This window comes from Phocoena phocoena, chromosome 15 (assembly GCF_963924675.1).
Source record: "Phocoena phocoena chromosome 15, mPhoPho1.1, whole genome shotgun sequence".
Classification (NCBI taxonomy): domain Eukaryota; kingdom Metazoa; phylum Chordata; class Mammalia; order Artiodactyla; family Phocoenidae; genus Phocoena; species Phocoena phocoena.
Genome location: NC_089233.1, coordinates 16555588 through 16579446, shown reverse-complemented (window position 1 = coordinate 16579446; position 23859 = coordinate 16555588). Strand labels below are relative to the sequence as shown.

The window sequence follows — 23859 nt, the reverse complement described above, 5'->3', positions numbered from 1 at the left end:
AAGTATAGTGCCTTCCTGCATTCTGTGAGTTGTTCTAGTAAATTATCAAACCTGACGGGGGTCATGGGAAACTCCCAGATCCGTAGGCAGTTGACCAGAAGTAGAGATGGCTGGGGGATCCCACTTGCAGGTGGCATCTGAAGTGGGTGCGGTCTTGTGAAGGAGTGAGCCCTTAACTTGCAGGGCCTGTGCTAACTCTGGGCAGTCAGTGCCAGAACTGCACTTCAGTACACCAGTGAGGGTTGAAACAGAATACTAACACTGAACAGACAATTGTGACTATGAGGAATAGATTATGCTGACTGGTAAACACTGGATCACAGACCTATCACCTGAGGTTGGGATGGGCTCAGCTCCAATCAATCTCCATGGACTGAGCACGGCAGAGGCTGGCTCTTCAAAGGAAAACTGGAGTCTCTGACTGAAGGGGAAGTGGTTGCTTGTGGGCTTCTTCTGGAGGTCATCTTGACCCTCCCCCACCCCAAGAGATGGAAATTTCTCTTATTTTGTCCTATTTTCTGGGATGTCAAATTCAACCTTGGTGCTTGGACCAGAACCTCCTACCCTCCAAGCAAATCACGCTTTGCTCAATCAGGACATTCTGACAGCTGAAGAACTCCACCTTTACTCAGGTTCTGCCTCTGCTACTGCACGCACCATTTCCCCTAATTCTGCCAATCTTCCTCCCCCTGGTTGCAGGCTTCAAAGTGTAGCCTCCTCTAGGAAGCCATGCATGACTAACACACCTAGGTTGCCTCTCAAGTGCCTTTTACTTAGGAGTTTTTGTGTGACATTCACAAAGTGTTTCCAACTGGAATGTCTCCAGTCACATCTGAGTGACATGAGTGTGATAAGAGTTCTGCGTTTGGAAGGGCATCCAGGGCCGGTATGGGAGGGCTAGGACTGGATGCAGAGAGGAGACGGGTGCAGTGGTCCAGGAGAGGGCTGATGCTGACCTGGCCAAGGCAGTGCAGTGCGGTTAGTTCCAAGGAGAATGTCCAGAAAGATTTCTGAGGAGACACTGCCAGGCTGGCTGGTGGGGAAGAGTGAAGGATGCCCTTGAGCTTCCAATAAGTCTGTTGAGTGACACCAACAACAAGGCTCTGGGTCCTAGTCCCCAATTTGCCACTAAATTATGGGTCACCCCAGAACCTATTTCAATTATAGCAGACCCCATCTCCTTTTAGAAGTTAGAGCTACAGAAAATCTTAGAGATCATCAGGTTTAACCTCTTCACTCATCCCCATTTTACAGATAATAAAGCAGAAGCCCCAAAAGTTACAGTGACTCACCTTTATTTTTTAAATGAATGTGAATACAAAATTTGCCTTCCATCGAAGACATCGAGAAACTTAAGCCCAAGACAATGCTTAACTGAATGCTCAACTGAAATTATTCAACAAATTCTTCTTTCAACAAATACTTCTTCACCTAAGCATTAGGCACTGTTCCTAGAGTGAAAAATAAGTTCTTACTGTCAGGAGCTGATGAGACAGAAAAAAAAAAAAAAAAAACCAAACCCCCCAAACAAGCAAACTACTGAGATAATTTTGGATATTTAGATGCTGTGAAGAAAATCAAAGAGGACCATTGATAAGAGAGTGACAGAAGAGGTGACATCTGACGTGGGAAGATGAGAAGGAACAAGCTGTGGGGAAATCTCCAGGGAAGAGCATTCCAGGGAGAGGGAAGAACATTTGCAAAGACCCTGAGGTAGAAGCAATGGTGGATGTTTGCGGAACAGAAGGATGGCCAGTGTGGCTGGGAGAGAGTGAGAGGAAAATAGTCCTGAGATGGGGGTCAAAGAGGTGGGCAGAGGCCAGATCATGCATCTTGTGGGCCACAGGGAGGACTCTGGATTTTTTTTTTAATAGTAGGTTTATTGAGATATAATTCACCTGCCATACAGTTCAGCCATTTTAAAGCAGGAGTTTGGATTTTATTCTAAGTGTAATAAGGAGTCACTGAGGGAGGATTCATTTCTGAATCACATTTAAAGATTGATCTGGCTGCTGTGTGGAGGATGGATTTGACAGTTATTGAGAATAAGGACAGAAGCTGGGAAACCCACTGGAGAGGTCATGAGGTAACCTAGGGGAGAGGTGATCCCGGTTTGAACCACAGTATTGACAGTGGAGATAGAAGTGGCCACACTGAGCCTTATTTTGGAGAGAGAACAAGTGGGACTGGGTAATGGATAGATGTCAGATGAGGGGAAAGGAGAAAGGTGGTGCCATTTATTCAGATGTGTAGGGAGAGTGTGGGAGAATACAGAGAATCCGGTTTTGGATATGTTAGGTTCATAGCATCACTGTGGTAGCACCCTTCGGTTTGGAAGGCTCATTAATATAGTTCAAATGTAAACATGCACAGAGGCCTACTGTGGCCAGGCACAGAGTATACGGAGATAAAGGAAGCCCAGTCCTTGCCCTACTCAAGTCACTCAGTCTCAGACAAGTGAAACCAAGAAATATGTCTCAGGGTACCAAGTGCTGTAAGGCAGACTTATCTGTTAGGGTGTATTTGGCTGCAAGTAAGAGACAACTCTGACACAGTCTGGCTTAAACAATAAAGACATTTGTCATCTCACACCATGAGGAGTCCAGACTTCTAAGATCCTCTTCGCTTTGCCCTCTTCTGGATTTTGGCTTCATCATGGACTGGGAGCACGATGGGCACAGTAGTTCCAGGCTTCCCATCCAGACCCAACAACTTCCAGAATCTGAAGGATGTCCATCTCGCCAGTGTCTCCTTCTTAAAAGTGGGGGATCCTCTCCTAGAAGCCCTCCCCAAGGTAGATATCCTCTTACCAATCACTAGCCCCAAAGGAATCACACACGTAACCCTAAACAAACCCCCTGGCAAGGAGAATAAGACCAGCAGAAGTGGGCTAGCTCTGTCAGGATTTATTCCTGGAACTGGGGAAAGGGCCACCTGAACAAAATCAGGGTCCTGACTGCAGGAAGATGGAAAAAATAGTTGTTAAGCGGGAGCTCAAAGTGTCTGTCATAGAGCAGAATGAACGCACTGCTGGGGAGACCAAGAAGGTCGTTTGATTTCAAGAGCATCTTTTTTAAAGAGTTCAAGATTCTGCACAAAAAACTTCTTTAACTGTAATCACATAAAAGAAATGTTTGCGAGAAAAATCTCTCCTTCTCCAAGCAAATTACAGCCTCCTAAAATCAGAATTGTTTTCCACTTTGTCCCCACTCCCACCTTGTACACTTGCTATTTCTTTTTTATAGGGGCCAAACTTCTTTCATTTAACACTGCTCACAGGCATTTTCACAGGTGGCTGGCTCTTGTCTCTGCAACCCTGAGCCCAACATTTCATCTAGTGGCTATGCCAAAATTTATGCTACTGTATCCACGTACTGGGTATTTGTATTCATTCTGCTCTTTCACTGTGATATTGGTCATAAGCATGGCTGGACATCTGGAGAAATTCCCTGCTATCAGTCTTGTTCTTACAACAAAGTTAGAAAAATACATCCCTCAGCCTCCTCTGATACAAGAACACTGAAATATGATGATCTAAACTTCTCCAATCAGACACATCCACGTGAGCCTTTGAATTTGCCTGGCTTTGGGGGTGGAGAGGAGAGAAGGTCACTTTCTTTCTTTTTTCTTTCTTTTTTTTTTTTTTTTGCGGTACGCAGGCCTCTCACTGTCGTGGCCTCTCCCGCTGCGGAGCACAGGCTCCGGACGTGCAGGCTCAGCGGCCATGGCTCACGGGCCCAGACGCTCCGCGGCATAGTGGGATCTTCCCAGACCAGGGCACGAACCCGTGTCCCCTGCATCAGCAGGCGGACTCTCAACCACTGCGCCACCAGGGAAGCCCAGAGAGAAGGTCACTTTCTTGATGCAAAAGTGGCTTCAGTGCCATAAGCAGTCACTGTTACAGATAAGTCTAAGTTCTGGCATTTAGTGTTTGGTGGCAGTGGCAGTAGCAGCGGTTTTCTTATCAGATCAGTTCTATGGCTTAGGAGCCATTTCTGCAGCCTGCCCTACAAGTCTATAAGCTGCCTACCACTTTTTTTTGTTATTTATTGATTTGTTTATTTGGCTGCATCGGCCCTTAGTTGCAGCATGAGGGATCTTTTGTTGTGGCAAGTGGGCTCTTCATTGCGGCACAAAGGCTTCTCTCTAGTTGTGGTGTGTGGGCTCAGTAGTTGTGGCACGCGGGCTTAGTTGCCCCGTAGCACGTATGATATTAGTTCCCTCACAAGGGATCAAACCTGCGTCCCCTGCACTGGAAGGCAGATTCTTAACCACTGGACCACCAGGGAAGTCCCAAGCTGCCTACCACTTTTAAACAAATCCCTTTCTTCTCAAACCAGCCCCTGTAAATTCTGTTATCTGTAAATCAAGACTCCTGATTATTACAGAGGATGCTACACTCAATAGCTCTACAAGAAATTCTCTCCGTTTGGACTCTTTTCCGGGCACTGTGTTTTGCAAATTTCAATCATTCATGTTCACCTCTCCCCAAATTTCCCATATATTCATACCACCCATTTTATCTACCAAGTATAGTTTTTCAAATTGATTCATTTTTTCCACTCAATATTTACAATGCCAGTCTTTCTGTCAAACTAATACACATTAAAATAAATACAGCACCACTAAAATAGTAAGCATCAGTTCAAGTACCAACCCCCAAAATCTCACATCCTGGTGGCAGACAACAGTGTCTTAGGAAATTCCCAGGAGCGACTGAGGTACAGGCTGGGGACAAAGAGAACCCTTTTATACTGTACCAACCCATCGTAAGCAGAGCTGATGGGTTTGGAGGGCCAGGAGGACAGAATTCTTAGCAAGTTTCTCATTGTAAAATGACAGTTAAATTATAGTCCAGTGCAGTGGCTAAGTGCACACTCTTTTGGAGGTTAGCCGTGTTGGGCTCCTTGATCACCCTATGTTCAGTTTTCTCACTGCTAAAATGAGGTAAATAATGGCTCCTATTACACACGATAACACTGGGAGCATTGAATGTGAACCAATATGAAGCATTTCCACAACATCTGTTCCATAAAAGTCTCTAATTCTGAGTTTCCCAAACTCCTCTGAGTTTAACAAGGGTGTTTGTGTGTGTTAAAAATAAATATAGTTTCCTTGCCTATGCCCAGACACTACTGAATCATAATCTCCAAGGGAGGAATTAAGGAATCTATTTGAAACAGACACCGTCAATTGAGTCTTACGCTCTGATGAGTTTCGGAAACATTAATCAAGCTTAAGCAGCTGCTATTATCATCCCAGGGTGATGAGATGATGGATGTGAAAGTTAAAGGTCATCCTTGCACTCATTCATTCAGTCAACAGACATTTATTGAGTACTCACTGAGTGCCCCGCCCTGTGGTAGAAGCCAGGGACACAGCGGGAACAAGAAAGACTCAGGCTGCCCTTAAAGGCACTAGAAGTTTGTCTCTCACCTGGTCATCTATAAAATTGGGTGGGTGGAAAGACGATCGTGGGAATTACTCTCTGGGCTGCTGAGGGTCCACAAGGGTGGACGGCAAACTTTGTCGCCTCAGGCTGTGAGCCAGGAGCGAGGGTATTTGAGGGTCAAAGACTGTGGGACCTGGAGGCTTCTGGAGCCCTTTTCTGTCTCTTGCCCAGCTCATTTCCTCTCAGAGCCAGATGTCAGCATCTCCTTATGAAGTCGATACTACTATTCCCATTTTACAGATAAGAAAACAAAGGCTTAGCGGAGAGATGGGTCACACTAGAGCCCCACCTCCGAAAGATTCCCAGGACGGTCTTCCTCAGCCAGGCCGCAGGGCCTGGTCCTACCTCCAGCTGCGACACACGGCCGCCAGATCTGTCGCCAAACCCGCGCAGCGGGTCGCACTCCACGGGGTTCGGGGCCAGGACGCTCCGGAGTCATCCACGCCGGGACAACCTCTTCTGCCTCAAGGAGCACGGGACCGTGCCTCCAGACCTGGCCTCGCCTTCCCACGCTAAGTGCCAGCACAGCTCGCCGCCCTGGGAACTACAACGCCCATGAGCCTCCGGGGCGCAGGAGCGCTGTGGGACGCTCCACATCGCCCCCCGGTGCCACCAGAGAGAACTGCGTGGGCCCTGAGCCCGCGAGGCCCGAGGGCGCCTTGGAAACCTTCTCTACCCTCACCCAGCCGAGAGCCATCAGCACCTTCCTGGACGCCTTACGTCCCGCGCCCGGAAGTTGACGGGGCCATAGAGGTTGGGGGCTAGAAACTCCCAGACTTGCCCTCTCGGCCCTCACTTCCGCCGGAAGCGACTTCCATCCACAGTTGGCCTTTGCTTACTGCACGCGCCGCCGCCAGTGCCCGGTACACAGTAGTCCGGGCACCAGTACGACCACAATGGCGGCCTCGACCGTGCTGCGCGCGACGCCCCTCTTCAGCGGTGAGGGGGCGGGGGGGGGGGCGATTGCGGCCCGGGTTCACGTGGGTTCTTTGGGAGCGGCCGGGCTCAGACCAGCGCCCTGACTCCAAGCCTCTGCCCCGGCAGGTCTCGGCGCCGGCCCGACCCCACTGCTGAAGGGCCTTTTGCGGCCGCTGAAGGGCCCGGCATTGCCCCTCTTGTGCCGCGGCCTGGCTGTGGAGGCCAAGAAGATCTATGTGCGCGACAAGCCCCATGTAAACGTGGGTACCATTGGCCACGTAGACCACGGCAAGACCACACTGACCGCGGCCATCACGAAAAGTAAGCAGGGTTGGGGTGGAGGCTTCCGGCAGCGCCCGCTCTGCTGGCGGGACCTGGAGCCAGGGAGGTGGGACCCGCGGAGAGGCTGCTAGAGGTGTTTAGTGTGACCCCAGGCGCCGGAACTCGGGCGGACAGTAGGTTGCAGCATGCAGGAGACAGATTTCCCGTAGACATGAAAAAGTTTGTGATGCATAAATTGGGGGACCCCGAATGGCCTACCTCCAGCCCTGGGGACTGCCGTGTAAGCAGAGGTGTTACCCTAGAGAAGTCGCAGGGATGGCCCTTGAGGCCCTATAACCTTTCTTTCTGACCTGAAGTTACCTCTGCTCCAGGAGTTGAAGGAGGGCGTCTCGGAAGCCTGCTTCTCCCAGACTGTCCTTTGTATAGGTAGGAGGGGCTCAAGGAGGGGCCCAGGGGTGTGGCCTGAGCCCCTCCTCTACCTGTGGAATTTTAGCTGAAATGTGTGTTCCCTTCCTTCCGTTAGTTTTAGCCGAGGGAGGTGGGGCCAAATTTAAGAAATACGAGGAGATTGACAACGCCCCGGAGGAGCGAGCCCGAGGTATCACAATCAATGCCGCCCACGTGGAGTACAGCACCGCTGCGCGCCACTACGCCCACACTGACTGTCCCGGTCATGCAGACTACGTTAAGGTGGGAGCTGCTGGGGACAGGGCCTGGAACTGCCCCCCCTCGGGAAAAATGTTAGTCTTGTGGGGAGGAGGTTAAAATACTTGAGATGTATGGTTTTGAGATCATGGATCTGTGGGCCTGGCCAGTCACAGCAGGTGGTAAGGAGGTGGCTGGGGAGCTGGGGAGGTCACTGACCTACACTGAGTGTTTCCTCTCCTCTCCTCTCCCTAGAATATGATCACAGGCACAGCTCCCCTCGACGGCTGCATCCTGGTGGTGGCAGCCAACGATGGCCCCATGCCCCAGACCCGAGAACACTTATTACTGGCCAAACAGGTACCCAGAGCCTGGGTACGGGTGGAAGGCGGAATGGGGGGCGGCGTTGGGCCCCTCAGGACACCATCTCTACGTCTTTCCCCACCTACAGATTGGAGTAGAGCATGTGGTGGTGTATGTGAACAAGGCGGATGCTGTGCAGGACTCTGAGATGGTGGAGCTGGTGGAGCTGGAGATCAGGGAACTGCTCACTGAGTTGGGCTACAAAGGGGAGGAGACTCCGATCATCGTTGGCTCTGCTCTCTGTGCCCTTGAGGTGAGGGCGGGGTCGGGCAGGAGCTGCTGCTGGCTGGGGATGGGGCTGGATGGGCGTCAGAGCTCTGCTCTGAGTCTGGAGACTGGCTCTTGGCAAGTAAGAGGAGCAGAATGGAAGTTTCAGCGTCCTGTCACCTCCCGCTCATAGCAACGTGACCCTGAGCTAGGCCTGAAGTCTGTGCAGAAGCTGCTGGATGCTGTGGACACTCACATCACAGTGCCCACCCGGGACCTGGAGAAGCCTTTCCTGCTGCCTATAGAGTCAGTGTACTCTATCCCCGGTGAGGACCCTGCTCATTTGCACTCCCTTCCCCTCACAGAAGCTTCACCCGGGGTCCCTGATATCCTGTCCTGTTTCTCCCAGGCCGGGGCACGGTGGTGACAGGCACACTAGAGCGTGGCATTTTGAAGAGGGGAGATGAGTGTGAGTTCCTGGGACATAGCAAGAATATTCGCAGTGTGGTGACAGGTACAGAAGGAAGCCTTGGGACCCAGGGGCTCCAGGATTACCCCTCCCCTCGCAGACCCCTTGTGCCTTCCCTCTGCCCCACACCCTCCTCCCTCCTAGGAATCGAGATGTTCCACAAGAGTCTGGAGAGGGCAGAGGCAGGCGACAACCTTGGGGCCCTGGTCCGCGGCTTGAAGCGGGAGGACCTGAGGCGTGGCCTGGTCATGGCCAAGCCAGGTTCCATCCAGCCCCACCAGAAGGTGGAGGCACAGGTGAGGGCTCCCTGTGATGGTGGGCAGGCACTGTGGAGAGGCTTGGTGCTTCCAGCCACACCCAGCTCCACTGTCGTTTTCTCTCACAGGTGTACATCCTCAGTAAGGAGGAGGGTGGCCGCCACAAGCCCTTTGTATCCCACTTCATGCCTGTCATGTTCTCCCTGACTTGGGACATGGCCTGTCGGGTTGTCCTGCCTCCAGGGAAGGTACGATGTATATGACGGCGTGGGGGACTTTTCCCTTCTAAAGAGAAGCTGGCTGATGATGCAGGTGGAACTGGTGACGGAAGGGCCTGGATCAGTGGATTTAGGGGGAATGAGTCCTCATCCGGTATTCCTTAGCTTTGGTGGCATTTACCCACAAAGATTTCCCAGAAAAGTTCCTGTGGTTGAGAGTTCCAGTGTATTTTACATAAGGGCTCAGAGAAGCCCTGTAACTAAGAAACTTGTATAACCCAAAATTCCCTAAACATTTTTTTCTCAAGAAAAATGTTAGAAACACTAATCACCAGTCCTTTCCTGCCTTTGCATATGCTGTTTGCATGTGCCTAACAGCTGGGATGAAGGTATCCCCAGAAGGAATCGTCACCCTGCTTCATTTTCCCATACCTTTAACCTCCTTGGTAGCAAACAAATAGGGAATGGAGGCACCCTGAAGAACATGAGTGGTCCTTGTCTCTGCCCTCCAGGAGCTTGCCATGCCCGGGGAGGACCTGAAGCTCACCCTAATCCTGCGGCAGCCAATGATCTTAGAAAAAGGCCACCGTTTCACCCTGCGAGATGGCAACCGGACCATTGGCACCGGCCTTGTCACTGACACGCCAGCCATGACCGAGGCGGACAAGAACATCAAGTGGAGCTGAGTCTGGACCTCTGCTGGGGCTGTCTTGTGTGGCTGCCCTGGCCAGTGTTCTCTCCTGCCTCTCGTGCCCCCTTCTCAGGGCAGAGGCTGCAGCCCAGCCGAGTTGCGGCTAGACTGACACTTCCCCTGGCCAGAGGGCCACGTGGCCGGCCAGGTGAGGTAGGTCAATAAACTGTTCTGTGAATAGAAAGCTAGTTTGTTTGCCTTGTGTTGTTTGTACACACTGGAGAGGATGAGGAATATAAAACTGGAGCTGGAGCTTCCCTGGTGGCGCAGTGGTTGAGAGTCCGCCTGCCGATGCAGAGGACGCGGGTTTGTGCCCCGGTCCAGGAAGATCCCACATGCCGCGGAGCGGCTAGGCCCGTGAGCCGTGGCCGCTGAGCCTGCGCGTCCGGAGCCTGTGCTCCGCAACGGGAGAGGCCGCAGCTATGAGAGGCCCGCGTACCGCAAAAAAAAAAAAAAAAAAAAAAAATGGAGCTGGACACATAGCTTGGGAGATCCCTGAGCCATTTGAACTGAGATCACCTCTCTAGCCTCAAGAGTTCATCTATGGTACAGGGTGGAAAAGCTCCTGTCTTAAAGTTGTCACCACTGCCATGACAACTTGAGAAAAGGCAGAGAAGCTGAATTAGGATTGAAAGCTATTCTGTGAGCTTTGTCTGATTGCCTAGCAAAACGCTACATATAATAGGCTATATTTTGGATATATATTTGGGAGATAACGGGAAAGTGGTTGTAGCTCAGGCCCAGTTCAGGTGCCAAACCCACCTGGTTTCCTCTGAGTAGTTAACTAGGCTGTTAATGTCTAGCTGCCTTTATTTAAGCTTGATACTGGGAACTGTATCTTACCTCTGTATCTTACCCAGCACATAAAATATACTTGGTAAATACATAATTTGCTTGATGGGTTATCACCACCATTTACTAATTCCAAACAGGAGTGAGAAATTGTAGCATGTCCTGCTGGGAACAATCAATCATAACTGAAGTTATGGATACTGAAAGTGAATATTTTGTCCAAGTTAAAAAAAAAATTATAGCATGAAAGTTTCATTTTCAACATTTACTTATATTTAACATTAACAAGGTCTGTTTATCAAATACACAGGGAGTAGAATGCTGAGATTTGGGGGAATTCCCCGGCAGTCCAGTGGTTAGGGCTCTGCTTTCACTGCCCAGGGCCAGGGTTCAATCCCTGGTCGGGGAACTAAGATACCACAAGCTGCATGGCACGGCCCAAAAGAAAAAAGTGCTGCGACTTATAAAAACTTGAAATTACCGGTCAGATGCTGACCCCCAACAAAAAAGGTAACATTCAGCAGGGATTAATGGGCACCCTTTCAAACTTGGATCCTGACAAATGAGTATATTCAGGACCGACAACCTGTTCACAAGCAGCTCAGAAGGGAGGGTGGTCTTGGGCCCAACCTGAGAGCTGTTTTCAAAAAGCCTGATCGGTGATTCCAGAACGAGGCAAACTTGAGATGACAAAGGAACTTCATGAAAAGTACTGTCCAACAGTAAAGCGAGGTTACTTGTTTTACCCTCTTCAGTGTCCAAGGTGAGGCTGAAGGGTTTCACAGGATTCCTGACGGAGGGAGAGGCTTAGTTCCCTTCCAACTTCAAGACTTCTGCTCTTAGGAATAAATGATCATCAGAAGGGCTACTCAGGAATGCCTGCAATTACACCTCTCCCAGGACTACAGAAACGTGTCTCCATCTGCACTGCAAACATCAGGAACCCAATTGAAGGCTTTCCTGCTCCTGTTTCTTCCATCATGGGCTGCCTCCCAACCCCAACGGATGGCCCCTAAGACAGCTCCAGTCTCTTGGAACCCCACACCAGCCCGTTTTTAACAGCCAGTTAGCTGCTACAGATAACCCCTTTCTCTACTCGCCTCTTTAAACACCTCGCCTGTCTTCCCCAGTGCCATGCCTGCCAAATACCAGGTTTCAGATACTCACACCTGGGAACTCTCCCCCAATATCTAACTTCATTCTTCCTGCCCTGGTCTCAGCCAATTTTCTCTGCCTATAACTGAACACCAGTCCCATCCTCTAACCTCTAAGGGTGAAATCTTCACTTTATAGACAAGAAACCAAGGCCAGGTCCTATAGTAAGAATTCCGTCTCTATAACAACCCCCTCTTCTGCAGCCTGTTATTTCTCCATCCCATACTTGCCTCCCCTCTTCCTCATTTAGCTCCTGCTCCCCTCAGCCTGGCTCACTTTCCCCACTTTCACCAGCAGCTTCATCTCACAGCTCTCACCCACACCGAAGACCTCTCAGCTGTGTACCAGTCAGGCCCTTACTTCCAGTGGCCCAAAACACTAAATGTACTTTTCAGTGTAAAGAGGTAGACATTAACTCATGAAGTACTTATATTAGAAATGAAAACCTCAAACCATACCTACGAGGCCAACTTTGAGGGGAGAAAACAGCCAGAGACTGGGTGACCTGTGTAGCACTTACAGAGCCAGAAAGGCATCTTTGGGCTGTACTGTTACACTGCCCCACCTTGGGAACCACGTAAAACTGAGCTGCGATCTCACTATTCTCCAAAGAGGAAACTATAAGCGGGTTAAGTTAGTTTAAAATTTTATTTTTTTTAATTTTTTTTAAATATTTTTATGTAATAAAAAGTAAAAGTCCTTGTCCAACCATCCTTTGTGGGGCATCTGTGTCTCTCACGCAGGTCATTCAAGTTAATGGGGAAGAAAGAACAGGGGGCCCAAGTCTGAGGTTATAAATAATAGAAAATAAAAGATCTTCGTCTCCAGCGGGGGGGGGGGGGGGGGGATAGATGAGAGGATGGAAGGGCAAGATGGGGTGGGGATGGGCAGGGGCAGAGCAGGAACCCCCCACCCCCGCTGGACCCCGGCCCTGCCCACTTTGAGGCCCCCCTTCCCATTCAAGGTGCTTGGCAGGAATTCCCCAGCTCCCCCCGCCCCCGGGGGGAAAGGGGGATTGGGGGGCTGGGACTGGTCCGAGCTGCTGGGGGAAGAGACATAGGTCACTCTTCCCTCCACTCATGGAGGTCTCAGGTCGCGGCCAGGACAATCTTCAGTTCCCCGGGGGGTGGAAGGGGAGCTGCTGGGAGGGATGAGATTGAACTGGTTGGAGGGGAAAGAGAAGAGAGCAGGAGCATTAGAACCCAAGCAGCTGTCCCTGCATCCAGTGCCGTCCAGTGCGGGGTGTGGGGCAGTGCTGGTAGGAGCGCCTCCTCAAGGTGTCTCATGGGGCTGTCAGAAGCACAGATCAATCGCCGTTTCCCAGTGAGCCAGAGCCCTTCCTCATGTGCCCAGCTCAGCCCCCCACACCCCAGCCTGGCCCTGTCTGCTGCGCTGACCTTACCTCGGCTAAGTCAGGAGACAGTCGGGGTCACTGAGAGCTGGGGAGGCAGTGGGGAGGGGGGCTGCTGGATCACAACTGAGCGAGGACGGAGGGAAGCAAAGGACAGAGCCAGGAGCAAGCCCCTGGCGGCGGCGACTGTGGCTTCTGCCCACCCTACATACTTCACAGACAGGTGCAGGTCGGCAGGCGCCCTGTGGGACAGCCCTGCCTCCAAGACCCCTCACTCCCCACCCAGAACCCGTGCATCCTGCCCCACCTGCAGCCCATCAGCTCTTCCATGCCAAATTCCCCCAGCTAACGAGAACTCACGAATCCTGTCATCGGCTCCTCCTGGAAATCCAGGCGCCTGGCCAGGCTGCTCACCTTGGGGGTGTCCGATGTAGGGATAGGGTGAGGGTGTGGAAGCTGAGAGTGCAGGCACCCCACTCTGGGGCACCGCGCCTTGGGGGGGGCCCCCATGGCTCTGGGGTGGGTGCAGCAGCATCACCTGGGGCGGGTGGGGAGCCCCAGGGTGAGGGGGCGGGGCTGCTGTGATTCCAGTTTGGACATGGGCCTGCAGAGAACAAAAAGCGGCACCTTTCAGACACGGGCTCTGAAAATCCCAGTGTCAGGAGCCTGAAGTGAAAGGTGCACTGAGGGTTCAGGTCCTTGTGGCAAAGCAGGTCACGTGGGCTCTTACCTGGGTAACATGGGCCATGTTGGTGAAGCCGTGGGGCAGCTGCTGGTGGGCATGGATAGCATACACAGCGGCTGGCTGGGGGAAGCTGCTCTGAGGGGACTGCGCAGAAGGTCCCGGCGGCAGAGAAGGCGGCGTGCCTGTCAGGGCCCCTGGGTGGTACAGGTTCTGCTGTGGCTGTCCACTGCCCAGGTGTGGGGCCTGCCCCGCCTGGTGCTGTCAAGGAGAAGTGGAGGGTCAGTGCCACTTCATTCTCCGGTCCCCCGGCCTACCACTTGCTGACCCCCGGTCCTCCCTCCCCGCTGGGGAATGATCCCTACCCTATCCCTCTTGCAGCCACTCATTCCTGCCCCGCCCACTTGGATCCCCCATGGCAGGCACCTGGACGGGACTGGGGGCTGCATGCTGGGACTGCGGCTGGCTCCCAGTAGGCGTGGTGGCCGGCTGCGGCTGGTGGGCATGGAGCTGCGTGGCATGGTGTGGATAGGACTGGTGAACAGTGGCTACAGCAGGAAAGGGGGAGAGAATCAGGGCTGAGCACGCTGGAGGGGGCCGAGGAGCACAGCCTGGAGGGGGGAGGGTACAGAACTCACCATAAAGGGCTTGGGGGGTGGGCTGCTCTGCAGAAGGGTACTGAGGGGTGGAGGATGACACAATGGCCTGGGGATGGCTCCCCGACGTCAGCATGCGTGGGTTGCTTTGAAGCATGGGGGCAAACACCGGCTGGAGAAGCAAGGAGAGGAGCGGTCGGCACGGCGGAGGGCTCGGGAGGCGTAGCCTGCTGCCGAGCACCCTGGGAACAGCGCTACCCTGGTCTCAACACGACCACCCTGCTTCCGGTTCACAATAACCCTACTAAGTCTTTTTCCCTATAAAGTGTAGCACTACTAAGGCCCAGGGATCCACTGCCTTGCACAGGTCTTACCAGAGCCAGGACTGAAGCCCAAGTGGGACACCACCACCCAGAACTCTGCCTGCCTCCCTTGCCAGCTCCCGGAGTCTGGGAGATGGAGAAGACGGGCTTTCTAAGAAGCGGGAGCTCTGCACCCCTCTCTCCTCCTGCATCTCAGTCACCTGCGAGGGGTAGTGGGCCATGGGCTGCATCATGGCGGGCTGGCCTGGGAACTGCTGTGGATTGTAGGGGATGTAGGAAGAATAAGGTGTGGCAGCCACCAGAGGGGGGCCAGCAGCGGCGGCGGCCTGCATCATCGGAGGGGCTGAGGCTGGCTGGTGTTGGTCCGAGCGCTGGGGGGGCAGGGAGCCTGCCAGTGGGGGGAAAATAGTGCAGAGCTCAAGCTCCATCTGCCAGCAGGCACTAGGCAGTGCCACCGCCTGCCCCTCCTGACCCTGCTCACCTTTTGCTCCCCGGTACTTGCCCTGCTGTCCAGGCACTGAGTTGGACACAGGATATGGATACATCTGAGGTGCCTAGGGACAAAAACACAGGTGAGACTGAACGACTTGCTCATAAATGCTCAGAACAGGTGTGACTCGGTCCCTCAGGTAGCCCAGCCAAACCTCTTACCCTGGGCCACCCAGTCTCTTCTCTCACCTGAACGGCTGGTCCCATGTGGATCTGAGGTATGTAGGAAATGTACTGGGGGCTATATAGCCCACTCTGGCCTGCTGTCAGCACCGGGATGGAGGGAGTTGAATGAGTCCGGGGCCCAGGAGAAGTTGGAGTACTGGTGGATTTATTCTGTGAGAGACAAAGGAGGACACGTGTAAGGTATCTTAATGACTTTCGTACCCCCCCAGTCAACAGCATCCACGGCGTGCTGTGTGCCAAACACATCCTATGCTTTTTCTTGGTTAAGCCTCACGTCAAACCCTATGAGATGAGCTTTCTCAAATTACAGGTGAGGAAACTGAGACAGAGAGGTTAAGTGGCCTAAGACCACAAAGCTTGCAGGCACAGAGGATCACGAGGAGTCAGTGGGCCCGTGCTCCTAACTACCAGACTGCCACCTCTCGCTGCCTGACAGTCAGGTGCCCCCCGCCCCGCACTGCTCTAGCACCTGCTCCCAAGTCTCCCTCACGGAACCCGAAGCCCACATGCCCCGAGCCCATCTCACCACAGACAGCAGCGGCTTAGTGGGATTGAACTCCTTGGCATTAGGGTTCAATGTTGACTTCTTCACTTGTCTATGAGAGAAAAATAAAGTAAATCCTCACGGTTTCCCCTCATCACCCGATACCCACCCAGCTCCCCACCCCACTCACTCAGCAACAGGGCCCTCATCCTTGTCATCTCCCTTGATGAGGCCCACTGGGGGGCTACTGGTTTGGCTTGGGCAAGGTGGTGGGGGCTGATCCGGCCCTTCGGCGCCTCCTGCTGGTGGCAGGGGTGGTTTGTCCTCCTTATCCGATATGGATTCTGTCTTGGAGGAAACAGGGGACCCCATGGGCTCTGAAGCCAAAAGACCATCAACCTCCTTCTCCTTCCCTTTGGCCTCCTCCTTTAGGATCCGGGGAGGAAAAGGATCCAGGCTGGTCTCAGGGGAGCTACTGGGCTGAAGCTGGAAGGAGAGAAACACATACACAACGTACAGAGTACTGTCCAGTCCAGACCGCAAGCCCACCTTCCTTCCTTCATCTTTGCTTGCTCTCACCTCTTGGTGCCACCCAGTGCCTATTCCATAAACCCCCTTCATCTCCATCCTAACATCCTAGCTCATTCCCACACTTTTCTCACCTTAAACTGGGCCCCAAATTTTCTCAGTTCTTCCAGTTGAAAGCGTTTCTGCTCATTCTGAAGGCCAGGGACTATGAGAAATACCAAAAAAGGAAAAAATATACATTTCTTTTCTCGAAGGTGGCTACACAGCATCCCAAAGGACAAGAAACCACGGAAAACAAGAAGAAGAGCTCTTTAGAGCCCTTTAACTTAGGATCAGAGGGCTGATACACATTGTCTTCTTCTGAATTCCAACAACTTTCCTAACTGAAAGGCTGTCCTAATCCAAGGGGTAATAGACTCTGGCAGAAAAAAAAAAAAAAAAAAATCCTCACCTTTCCCTGCTATCCGGGACAGCTCCTGGGACTCCAGCGTTCTCCCAGGTTCCTTGGCTGGGAGTTCTTTTACTGAACAAGAAAGGAGAGATGCATGAAGGCCCTTCTCTCCAGAACCACACTTCCCACTGTCCACGGCCCTCAAGCAGGTGGCTCTTACCATCTGTGGGTGCCAGTGAGATCTTTGGAGAAGCTGGGGAAATGGAGCCTACTCCAGGATCCCCAACTGATGATGTCACGGGGATGGAAGCTGAAGAGGTCGGTACTGCTGAGCCGATGGGAGGCTCAGGACAGGAAGCTGAGATTGGGGCAGGGGCAGCTGACTTGGGAGAGCGCGGGGGGTACATCCGGCCTACTGGAAGAAAAGGGAGAGCAACGTGATAGTCACTGCTGGCCAATGAGCAATGGGTACCGGGGACTCACCAGAAACACCAAGAAAAGTTTATCCACAAGGTCACACACCTAAATACTTAGAAGGGCAAGGCAGATAGGGTAAGCAGGTAAAATGGCTTCATGTCTACCATGAAAGACTGGAATGCTGAAAGGGACAGGCATGACTCAGTTCCAGCCAGCGAACCAGAGCTATGCAGCAAGACAGGTTCAGTGTTGGCAGAACTTTCTGTATTTCAAAAGAAGTTAGAAATTTTCTATGTTTTCTCCTGTCTTAAAATGTTGGCAACTAATTTAAACAAAAGACATCTGCCGGCCAGATACAACCCATGGATTGCCACGCTGGGATTTCTGCACGAGGGAAACTGAAAAATTATTTCCTAAAAAGCATAAATCCAAGCTTCCAAAACACCTTTCATCACATCTCGAAACTGTCTCCCATCCCAGCATTCTAACAACTGACATATTTACATCCCTTCACAAATTTCTATCCATTTCTTCACGTAACACCACTGGAATCTTACCTGCAGGAGGAGGTGGAACAGAAGCTTCTCCAGAAGGCCTGCTGCTGGGGGAAGACAGAGTCTTGGCACCTCTCAGAGGCCGCTGTGCCTTAGGGGACATGCGGGAAGGGCCTAATTTTTTTTTTTTTTTTTTAAAGATGGGGAAAAAAGAGGCAGAGTTCTTGCTATTACATTACCATCAACACACCTTACTTCTAACCCATCTAAATCCTTTTAATTGTCTTCCCCACCTCCTTACCTTCCTGTTCCCTGCCCCCAGCAAGTCTGCTTCATAACTCACCTCCATTGATACCGCGTGTCTCAGAACCTGGGCCAGGGCTGCTATTGTCAAGATGGTGAGGGCCACGAGGTGGCAAAGAGCTAAGGCCAGGCCGGCCACCCCGGGAACTACTGCATCGAACTCCTCCCCGGGGACCTTCCCGAACTCGTTGGGGTAGAGGGATATACTTTCCCTCCCTGGGGAGAGAGTTCAAATAACATTAAGTAGCCACAAAACACATTTTACAAAGATGAAGCCCTCCTCCTAAAGTCTACCTCCTGCCTCAACACACACACACATCTATGCCCGGCTTCAGCTGTCTGCACTCTTTCACTTGACGAACTGTCCTGGTTATGTGTTCTGTGACTCCAGGATTATGCCCTTATGTTGCATCAACCCCTGACCAGAACAAAGCAGCCAGTACTCCACAATCCTAACCCTCCTGGCCTACAAGAAAGGTAGTTTCACACTGTGGTTTAAGGTGCAGCTTTTATAAGACACTATACACTTTGGTTTCATTTTCATAAAGGGAAGGGTAGAAAAACATATGAATGAATATGCAGAGGAAAAAAGAACATGTATCAAAAAGCTGAAAAAAACCTGTCCTTAATCCGTAAGCTTTAGCCTTGTTACCTTGGGCAAATTACCTAATGATTCTAGACTTCAGTCTCCTAAACCTAAGAACTGGGAATAACTATGTACAAACCTATATGGCTGTGAGGCTTCAACAAGAGTATACCGAGCTCTTGGCCAAGCCCTGGCCCAAACGGTGAGCCCCACGTGGACCAGCCACCCCTAGTAATCACCTAGATGCCAAGCTGGGGCTCTCTCGCCCCGAACCCTGTCGCTGAACTGCACTGTGCTTCTCCTCCTCGGTGCGCCCGTCATCGTTCTCCATGGCGATCCGCAGGCGGTACTGGGGGCTCGATTCAATCTCTCGAGCCAACTGGGCTGCCCGCAGCTCCCGCTGACGAAATTCTTCTGAGTTGTCCTTCTCTAAGGGCACCCTGAGAGGACCACGACCATCCCAGTGCCACAGGACAAGAGGGGAAAAAGGGAAGATATTTCTATCAGTCCCATCACCAGCTCAGATATGTAGGTGCTTAAACCCTTCAACAACTCAGCATGTATTGAACTGGCATTTAGGAGGGGTCCCAGGCAGCGCAGCAAGGCCTATCTCTGAATCTGAGGGACACTTAGACACATATATAAATCTGTTAAGGTTTTAGAGGAAAAGTATCGACAAGAAAGCAGTTAATTCTACTCATGGAATCAAGGTTAAAAGAGAAAACCTCTGCGGGAGCAGTTCACAGGCAGATCAGGAGTGGAGAGTGGGCAACCCAGCACCCAGAAAAGCATGTACAAAAGCTATGTTCCACCTACAGACCCACCCGCCTTCTCTTGATGACCCCACACCTCAAGCTGTACCACATGAGAAGTACCAAAAGACACTCACGTGTAAGAAGAGAGACTGCTGTCATAGGTGGTCTTTATGCCGTAGTTCTCCTCATTGAACTTGAACATTTCATTGGGGTCCCATCCATTGGACTAAAGGAAAAGGGAGAATGTTTTAAAACCCAGGAAGGAAAGCAACAATAACCTGTCTTTGTCATCCATCAGGTTGAAAGATTAAAAATCTGACCAAATCAAGAGTGAAAAAAGGAACACAGCTGGTGGGAATGTCAACTAGTACTACGGACTGTAGTACAAACCGGCAATATCTAGCAAAAGAGAAGTCTTTAAGACCTAACATCCGTTTCCAGGTTTATATCCCAGGGAAATTCTGACATACGTACATGGGGATACATGTTCTAACAATTCACTAAGGCGCTATTTTCAATACCAAAATAATGCCCAAAGAAACACCAATCAGTATGGAAAGGGATAAATACAATTTGTTGTGTATACATACATGTACATGTATATAAATAGGACAATACACAACAGTTAAGAGCAATGACTAAATCCACAGACCAACATGAAAAATTCAAACTCTATAAGCAAGAAAAGTAAATTTTAGACAAATTAATGCAGTGAAATAACAATGTGCTCACTAATGAGCAACTTTAAATGGTCACAGTAGTTGTTTTGAGAAAGGAAAATGGGCCTACACAGTACTCAATCTCATCTATATATATATATATTTTTTTCCAGGCTGGAAAGAAACTGACTTGAAGCAAAGGTTAACAGCTGTCAATCACAGATGATGGAAGAACAGGTATTTCTGTTTTGTTATTTTCTGTACTTTTCCATTGGAATCTAACTGCCATCAACAAGCAATAGTAAAAGAGATCCCCCCGCCCACCCCAGCAACTCTTGGTTCCAAGAATTATGTAGTGTCAACAACCCACATTCTGGTAGCAGAGCTCCCCAGCTCTCAGGTTCTCAGGGAAGGAGACTGTACCATGTCAGACTCCAGGTCGTAGTCATCGCTGTTGCTGTCGCCCCCCTCCCAGCGCTGAAGCACCTTCTCCTTGTGCTCCCCATTCACCTTCGAGTTCATGGCAATGGCTGAATCAGTGAACTTGTCTGTGTGGGCAGATTGAAGATCAGGAGTCAGGTGGTATTTCACAGCCTTCTTTCCAACACCCCTCCCACCACGGGAGTAAAGAAAAGTTTCTGTGTGCCAGAGTCTGGGGGGTGGGGGCAAGGGGGGGTACAGCATAAAAAGCCTCATTCTAAGAGTTCAGAAGGAGCAAGGAGTTGGAAGCAAAGCAAGGAGACTATGAAGAACCACAACACAGGCTGGAACTCCTTCCCCTGCATCTCAGACACTAAGACACAGTCTCAAGAAGAAAAATCTAGCCATCTTCCTCAGAGATAAAGGAAGATGGTAAAGAGGGGGAGGGAGGAGGAGAAACAAGTCATCACGTTCTCTGCCCTCTACTCAAGAAGTGGGTCTGACATAACACCCTGGCCCAAAAATATACCTTTAGTAGCATAATTGAAGTCAACATTTCGGAAGTGGACAAGCATGACATCACTTGGCTTAAACACCATGGTGTCCACAATGTCTTCCCGACGAGGACCACCTGCTGGCTCCGATGCTTTCCGGTGCACAGCGTCTACTGCCAGTTCAAACTACAAAAGTCCCATTTCCCAACACCCAAGGGTCAGGATCAAGAAATGTGAAGACAAAAATACGACTACTTTTGTTTTACCCTTTCTAAACTTTCCCCAACACCACATTCTCACGTGCACTGTCTGCTCAACACCAGCCACAGGACTTAGCCAAAGTCCCAAACTTAAAAATTCACATCTTTAAAGTTGAGCATTTTCACATCATAGTACTGAGCCCCCAAATCTCAAACCCGTATCTTTTAAGTGCATGCAGCACTACTCCGGCACAGGCCTACAAAAATGAGTACAGCCACAATGCTGACCAACACCACTCAATTTATATCTGCAACTGAGCCTATTTCATTCTCCCCCTCTTCCTCCCATGTAACTCCAAAGCTAAGCTAATTTGAATACACTGACCTTTGAGCTCAGTGTCTTGAAGATACCTTCATAGGTGGTACCATTCTTTACCTTTACATCACAAGTGGAGCCCTGAAAGGGGGGGGGGCGGGTAAGAAGAGTGCCTCTAGCAAACTGATGCATTTACATTCCTCAGCCTAGGGGTTAGGTACCCACTTACCACAACAGCTGTAAGGAAATGCAGCATTCTGGAATTGTTGTAGACACCCTCAAACACCTGTCAGTAACAAAGGAGAGGGACAAATAAAGGAACAGCCAGTCACCATCTCACCTTCCTTCAAAATGTCCACATTCCATGCACACCCACCTTGTATGTGCTGTGCCCCTTGCGCTTCTGAACCCATCTGACTATTTCTGCACCTAATCTGCCCTATACCCCCACATATACATCTTTTAGGTCTCTGTACCTTAGGCAGGGGGGAAAAGGCACTCACCGGTGACTGTGGGGGTCCCTTTCCTGTGCTTTGTCCCCTGTAAGAGAAAGAAATGAGAAACTAGTTATTTAAATATGTTCAATCCCTCTTATACAACTGATTTCAAAGAACTTGGTATGCTAGAGCCAGATGCCATGTGAAGATGATCATTTAGGGTACAAACCAATTAATCAACAAGATTTTCAAATTCTCACTTTATAGAGAAAGAAACACAGGCATTAAAGGCCATTTTCTCCAAATGCCAATCATCAACAGTTGTCAATTGCTTTAAGAGCCAATTCAACACAACCATCTCACTTTCTGCAAGAGGGCCAGGGCTGCATGCTTCCAAAAGACAAATGCTACAATATTCGACAACAAATAACCCACCCCCGATGTAAAGGTGGAAACTCACAGAGTGCAGATTTGGAACTACCTAGCTCAGGCATATTACTTCCGAAACAGAAAAGACCATCATTTTTACGTCCTAAACCCTGGAGGATGGGGGTACTCCCTCTATAATCCACCCTTCTCGACTTCTTTACTCATTCAGCCTGTTACCCACTCTGGGAGGGGTCACCTATCGCCCGGTAACCCTGCTCCTCGCTGGGTGATGTAACCAGCGGTTGAAGAGGGCGATCAGGGGGGCCGTTGGCGGGGCTGGGGGACAGCGCAGCCGCAAAACCTATCCACCGGGAAGCCTCGCCCGGTCTGCGCCTGCGCACTAAAGTCCACGGGCCTCTTCCAACCCCCCCCCCTCACGCGATCAGAACCCATTGCGCCTGCGTGTACCTCCACTCTCAATTCCATACACCCACACACAGAAGAAACCGAGTGGGGTGTCCACCACTCATCCAAGAACACCAGGCGATCCCGTCCACGCACACTCCCAGCAGCTGCCCTATATGTTACCCGGGGCTGGAGAATGGCCGGGTCATAAGACACAGCATCCGCACACACGTAGGGGAAGAGCGCGCGCGCGCGCTGGAGGTTCCCGACCCGCAGTCCTCCCAGCTTCGTCCCTCCTTCCGTCCCCCCGCCCACCCTGCTCCCCTCCTACTGGCCAGACTGGGAAGAGGGAGGTAGCAACTCGCTCCCAAGTCCCTCCCTCCCCATTGGCCAAACTGTGGGCCGCGCGCCCCCCTCCATTGGCTACGGCCAGGGACCCCTTCCCGCAGCTGACTCCCCATTGGCTGAAGCCGGGGACCGCCAGACCCTTCGTGGTAATGGAGCCGGGGACCCCGATCACCTCTTCATCCCCCCCCCCAAACTCCTCGTTCCGACGCCGCTGGCGGGATGCGCCCTGCCTGCCCTTAAAACCCAGGTCTCGAGCCCTGAATAGGCTCGCAGAGCTGAACACGGCCCCTAAATGCCCCGGTGGCCATCCGGGGGCCCTTTTCCTCCGACCTGTTTGGACCTGAGGGGCCCAACCCCAGCGTCCCGGGGTTTCCCCACTCCCCCTGGCGCCCCTCAAAGGTGGCCAGGCTGGAAGTCCGCCTCGCGCGGTGTCTCAGCCACCTCGGCTCCAGCGCCCGGAAACCCACCCATCCTCACCTGGCGCTGCCGATGGCCGCTGCCCCTGGCCTCTCCTGATGTTGCTGCGGCGGCGGCGGCGGCGGCGCCAAGATGCTCTCAGCTCCCCGGCGGAGCCCGCTCCCGGCAGCGGCTGCAGGCCCCAAGCAGGGGGAAGCAGCGGCGGGAGGCCCTGGGGGAGCCGAGGTGGAGGCCAGGGGCCCTGGGAGGCCGCCGTTGGGAGGGCTGGTGCCCCCGGGAGGCCGGCGGGCCACGGCCTGTTGCGTGGGGGGCGGCTGCTGGGGCTGGGAGGTCTGTTGTGGCGGCTGAGGCTTCAACATGATGGCAGCGTCCGGAAGGGGAATTAGGGGGAAGGGAGGGAGAGAGGAAGCCGGGGCTGGGCCCCCGCCGGAGAGCGCGGGAAACGACGGGGACTGGGAAGCTGGGGACCCGCCGTTGGCGGGCGGGGGCGAGCCCCGCGGTGTCGGGGGTGGAGAGAGAAGATCGCGGTGCGAGGAAGCGCCGCGAGGCGGAAGGGGAGGGGGTCTCGCGGGCCGGAGGAAAGCAAGAGGGCGCGAGCCGGCTTGGCGCGCGTGCGCGTCGCCGGGGAAAGGGGAGGGGGAAGAGCGCCCGGGCGGGAGCTCCCGAAGGTGGGGGAGAGGAGGGAGAGGCGGCGCGAGCTGTCCGCGCGCACCGGGGCGTTTAGCTCCGGGCGGGAGAGGCGAGAATAAAAAAAGGTGAA

General features: G+C 52.1%; 2 protein-coding genes across 34 annotated transcripts; one reads left to right on the top strand and one right to left on the bottom strand.

Moving 5' to 3' along the window:
- The first annotated feature begins 6348 nt into the window (after positions 1 to 6348).
- Positions 6349 to 9687, top strand: TUFM (Tu translation elongation factor, mitochondrial). The gene is made up of 10 exons (XM_065892430.1): positions 6349 to 6391; positions 6497 to 6691; positions 7176 to 7342; positions 7553 to 7657; positions 7749 to 7913; positions 8061 to 8193; positions 8277 to 8381; positions 8481 to 8632; positions 8722 to 8841; positions 9324 to 9687. Exons 1-10 carry the CDS (start codon positions 6349 to 6351, stop codon positions 9495 to 9497), a joined length of 1359 nt encoding a protein of 452 aa, XP_065748502.1. The 3' UTR covers positions 9498 to 9687.
- A 2850-nt stretch (positions 9688 to 12537) lies between these two features.
- On the bottom strand, positions 12538 to 23458 carry ATXN2L (ataxin 2 like). Of its 33 annotated transcripts, none has more exons than XM_065891945.1 (24): positions 23160 to 23458; positions 21627 to 21663; positions 21353 to 21409; positions 21193 to 21264; positions 20643 to 20793; positions 20117 to 20241; positions 19169 to 19260; positions 18519 to 18719; positions 17734 to 17909; positions 17454 to 17564; positions 16700 to 16957; positions 16540 to 16611; positions 16223 to 16293; positions 15751 to 16046; positions 15603 to 15672; positions 15080 to 15226; positions 14883 to 14955; positions 14602 to 14789; positions 14121 to 14250; positions 13909 to 14030; positions 13803 to 13805; positions 13531 to 13743; positions 13161 to 13404; positions 12538 to 12587 (listed from the first exon to the last, which is right to left on the bottom strand). In XM_065891945.1, the coding sequence occupies exons 1-24, from the start codon at positions 23456 to 23458 to the stop codon at positions 12538 to 12540; spliced, it is 3258 nt and encodes a 1085-aa protein (XP_065748017.1). The 33 variants fall into 33 exon arrangements, with proteins under 33 accessions (XP_065748017.1, XP_065748027.1, XP_065748037.1 ...); XM_065891955.1 differs by having other exon boundaries at positions 16700 to 16894; XM_065891965.1 differs by having other exon boundaries at positions 13215 to 13404; positions 16700 to 16894.
- Between the last annotated feature and the right edge of the window lie 401 nt (positions 23459 to 23859).

Coding starts and splice junctions, on each gene's coding strand:
- ATXN2L (XM_065891941.1), bottom strand. CDS start 23,458: ATGTTGAAGCCTCAGCCGCCACAACAGACCTCCCAGCCCCAGCAGCCG. Junction 19,261..20,116: donor ACGACCTGGAGTCTGACATG/GTACAGTCTCCT, acceptor CTTTTCCTTTAG/TCCAATGGATGGGACCCCAA. Junction 17,565..17,733: donor GACACGCGGTATCAATGGAG/GTGAGTTATGAA, acceptor AAAAAAAATTAG/GCCCTTCCCGCATGTCCCCT.
- TUFM (XM_065892430.1), top strand. CDS start 6,349: ATGGCGGCCTCGACCGTGCTGCGCGCGACGCCCCTCTTCAGCG. Junction 7,914..8,060: donor CTGCTCTCTGTGCCCTTGAG/GTGAGGGCGGGG, acceptor TCCCGCTCATAG/CAACGTGACCCTGAGCTAGG. Junction 8,382..8,480: donor TATTCGCAGTGTGGTGACAG/GTACAGAAGGAA, acceptor CCTCCCTCCTAG/GAATCGAGATGTTCCACAAG.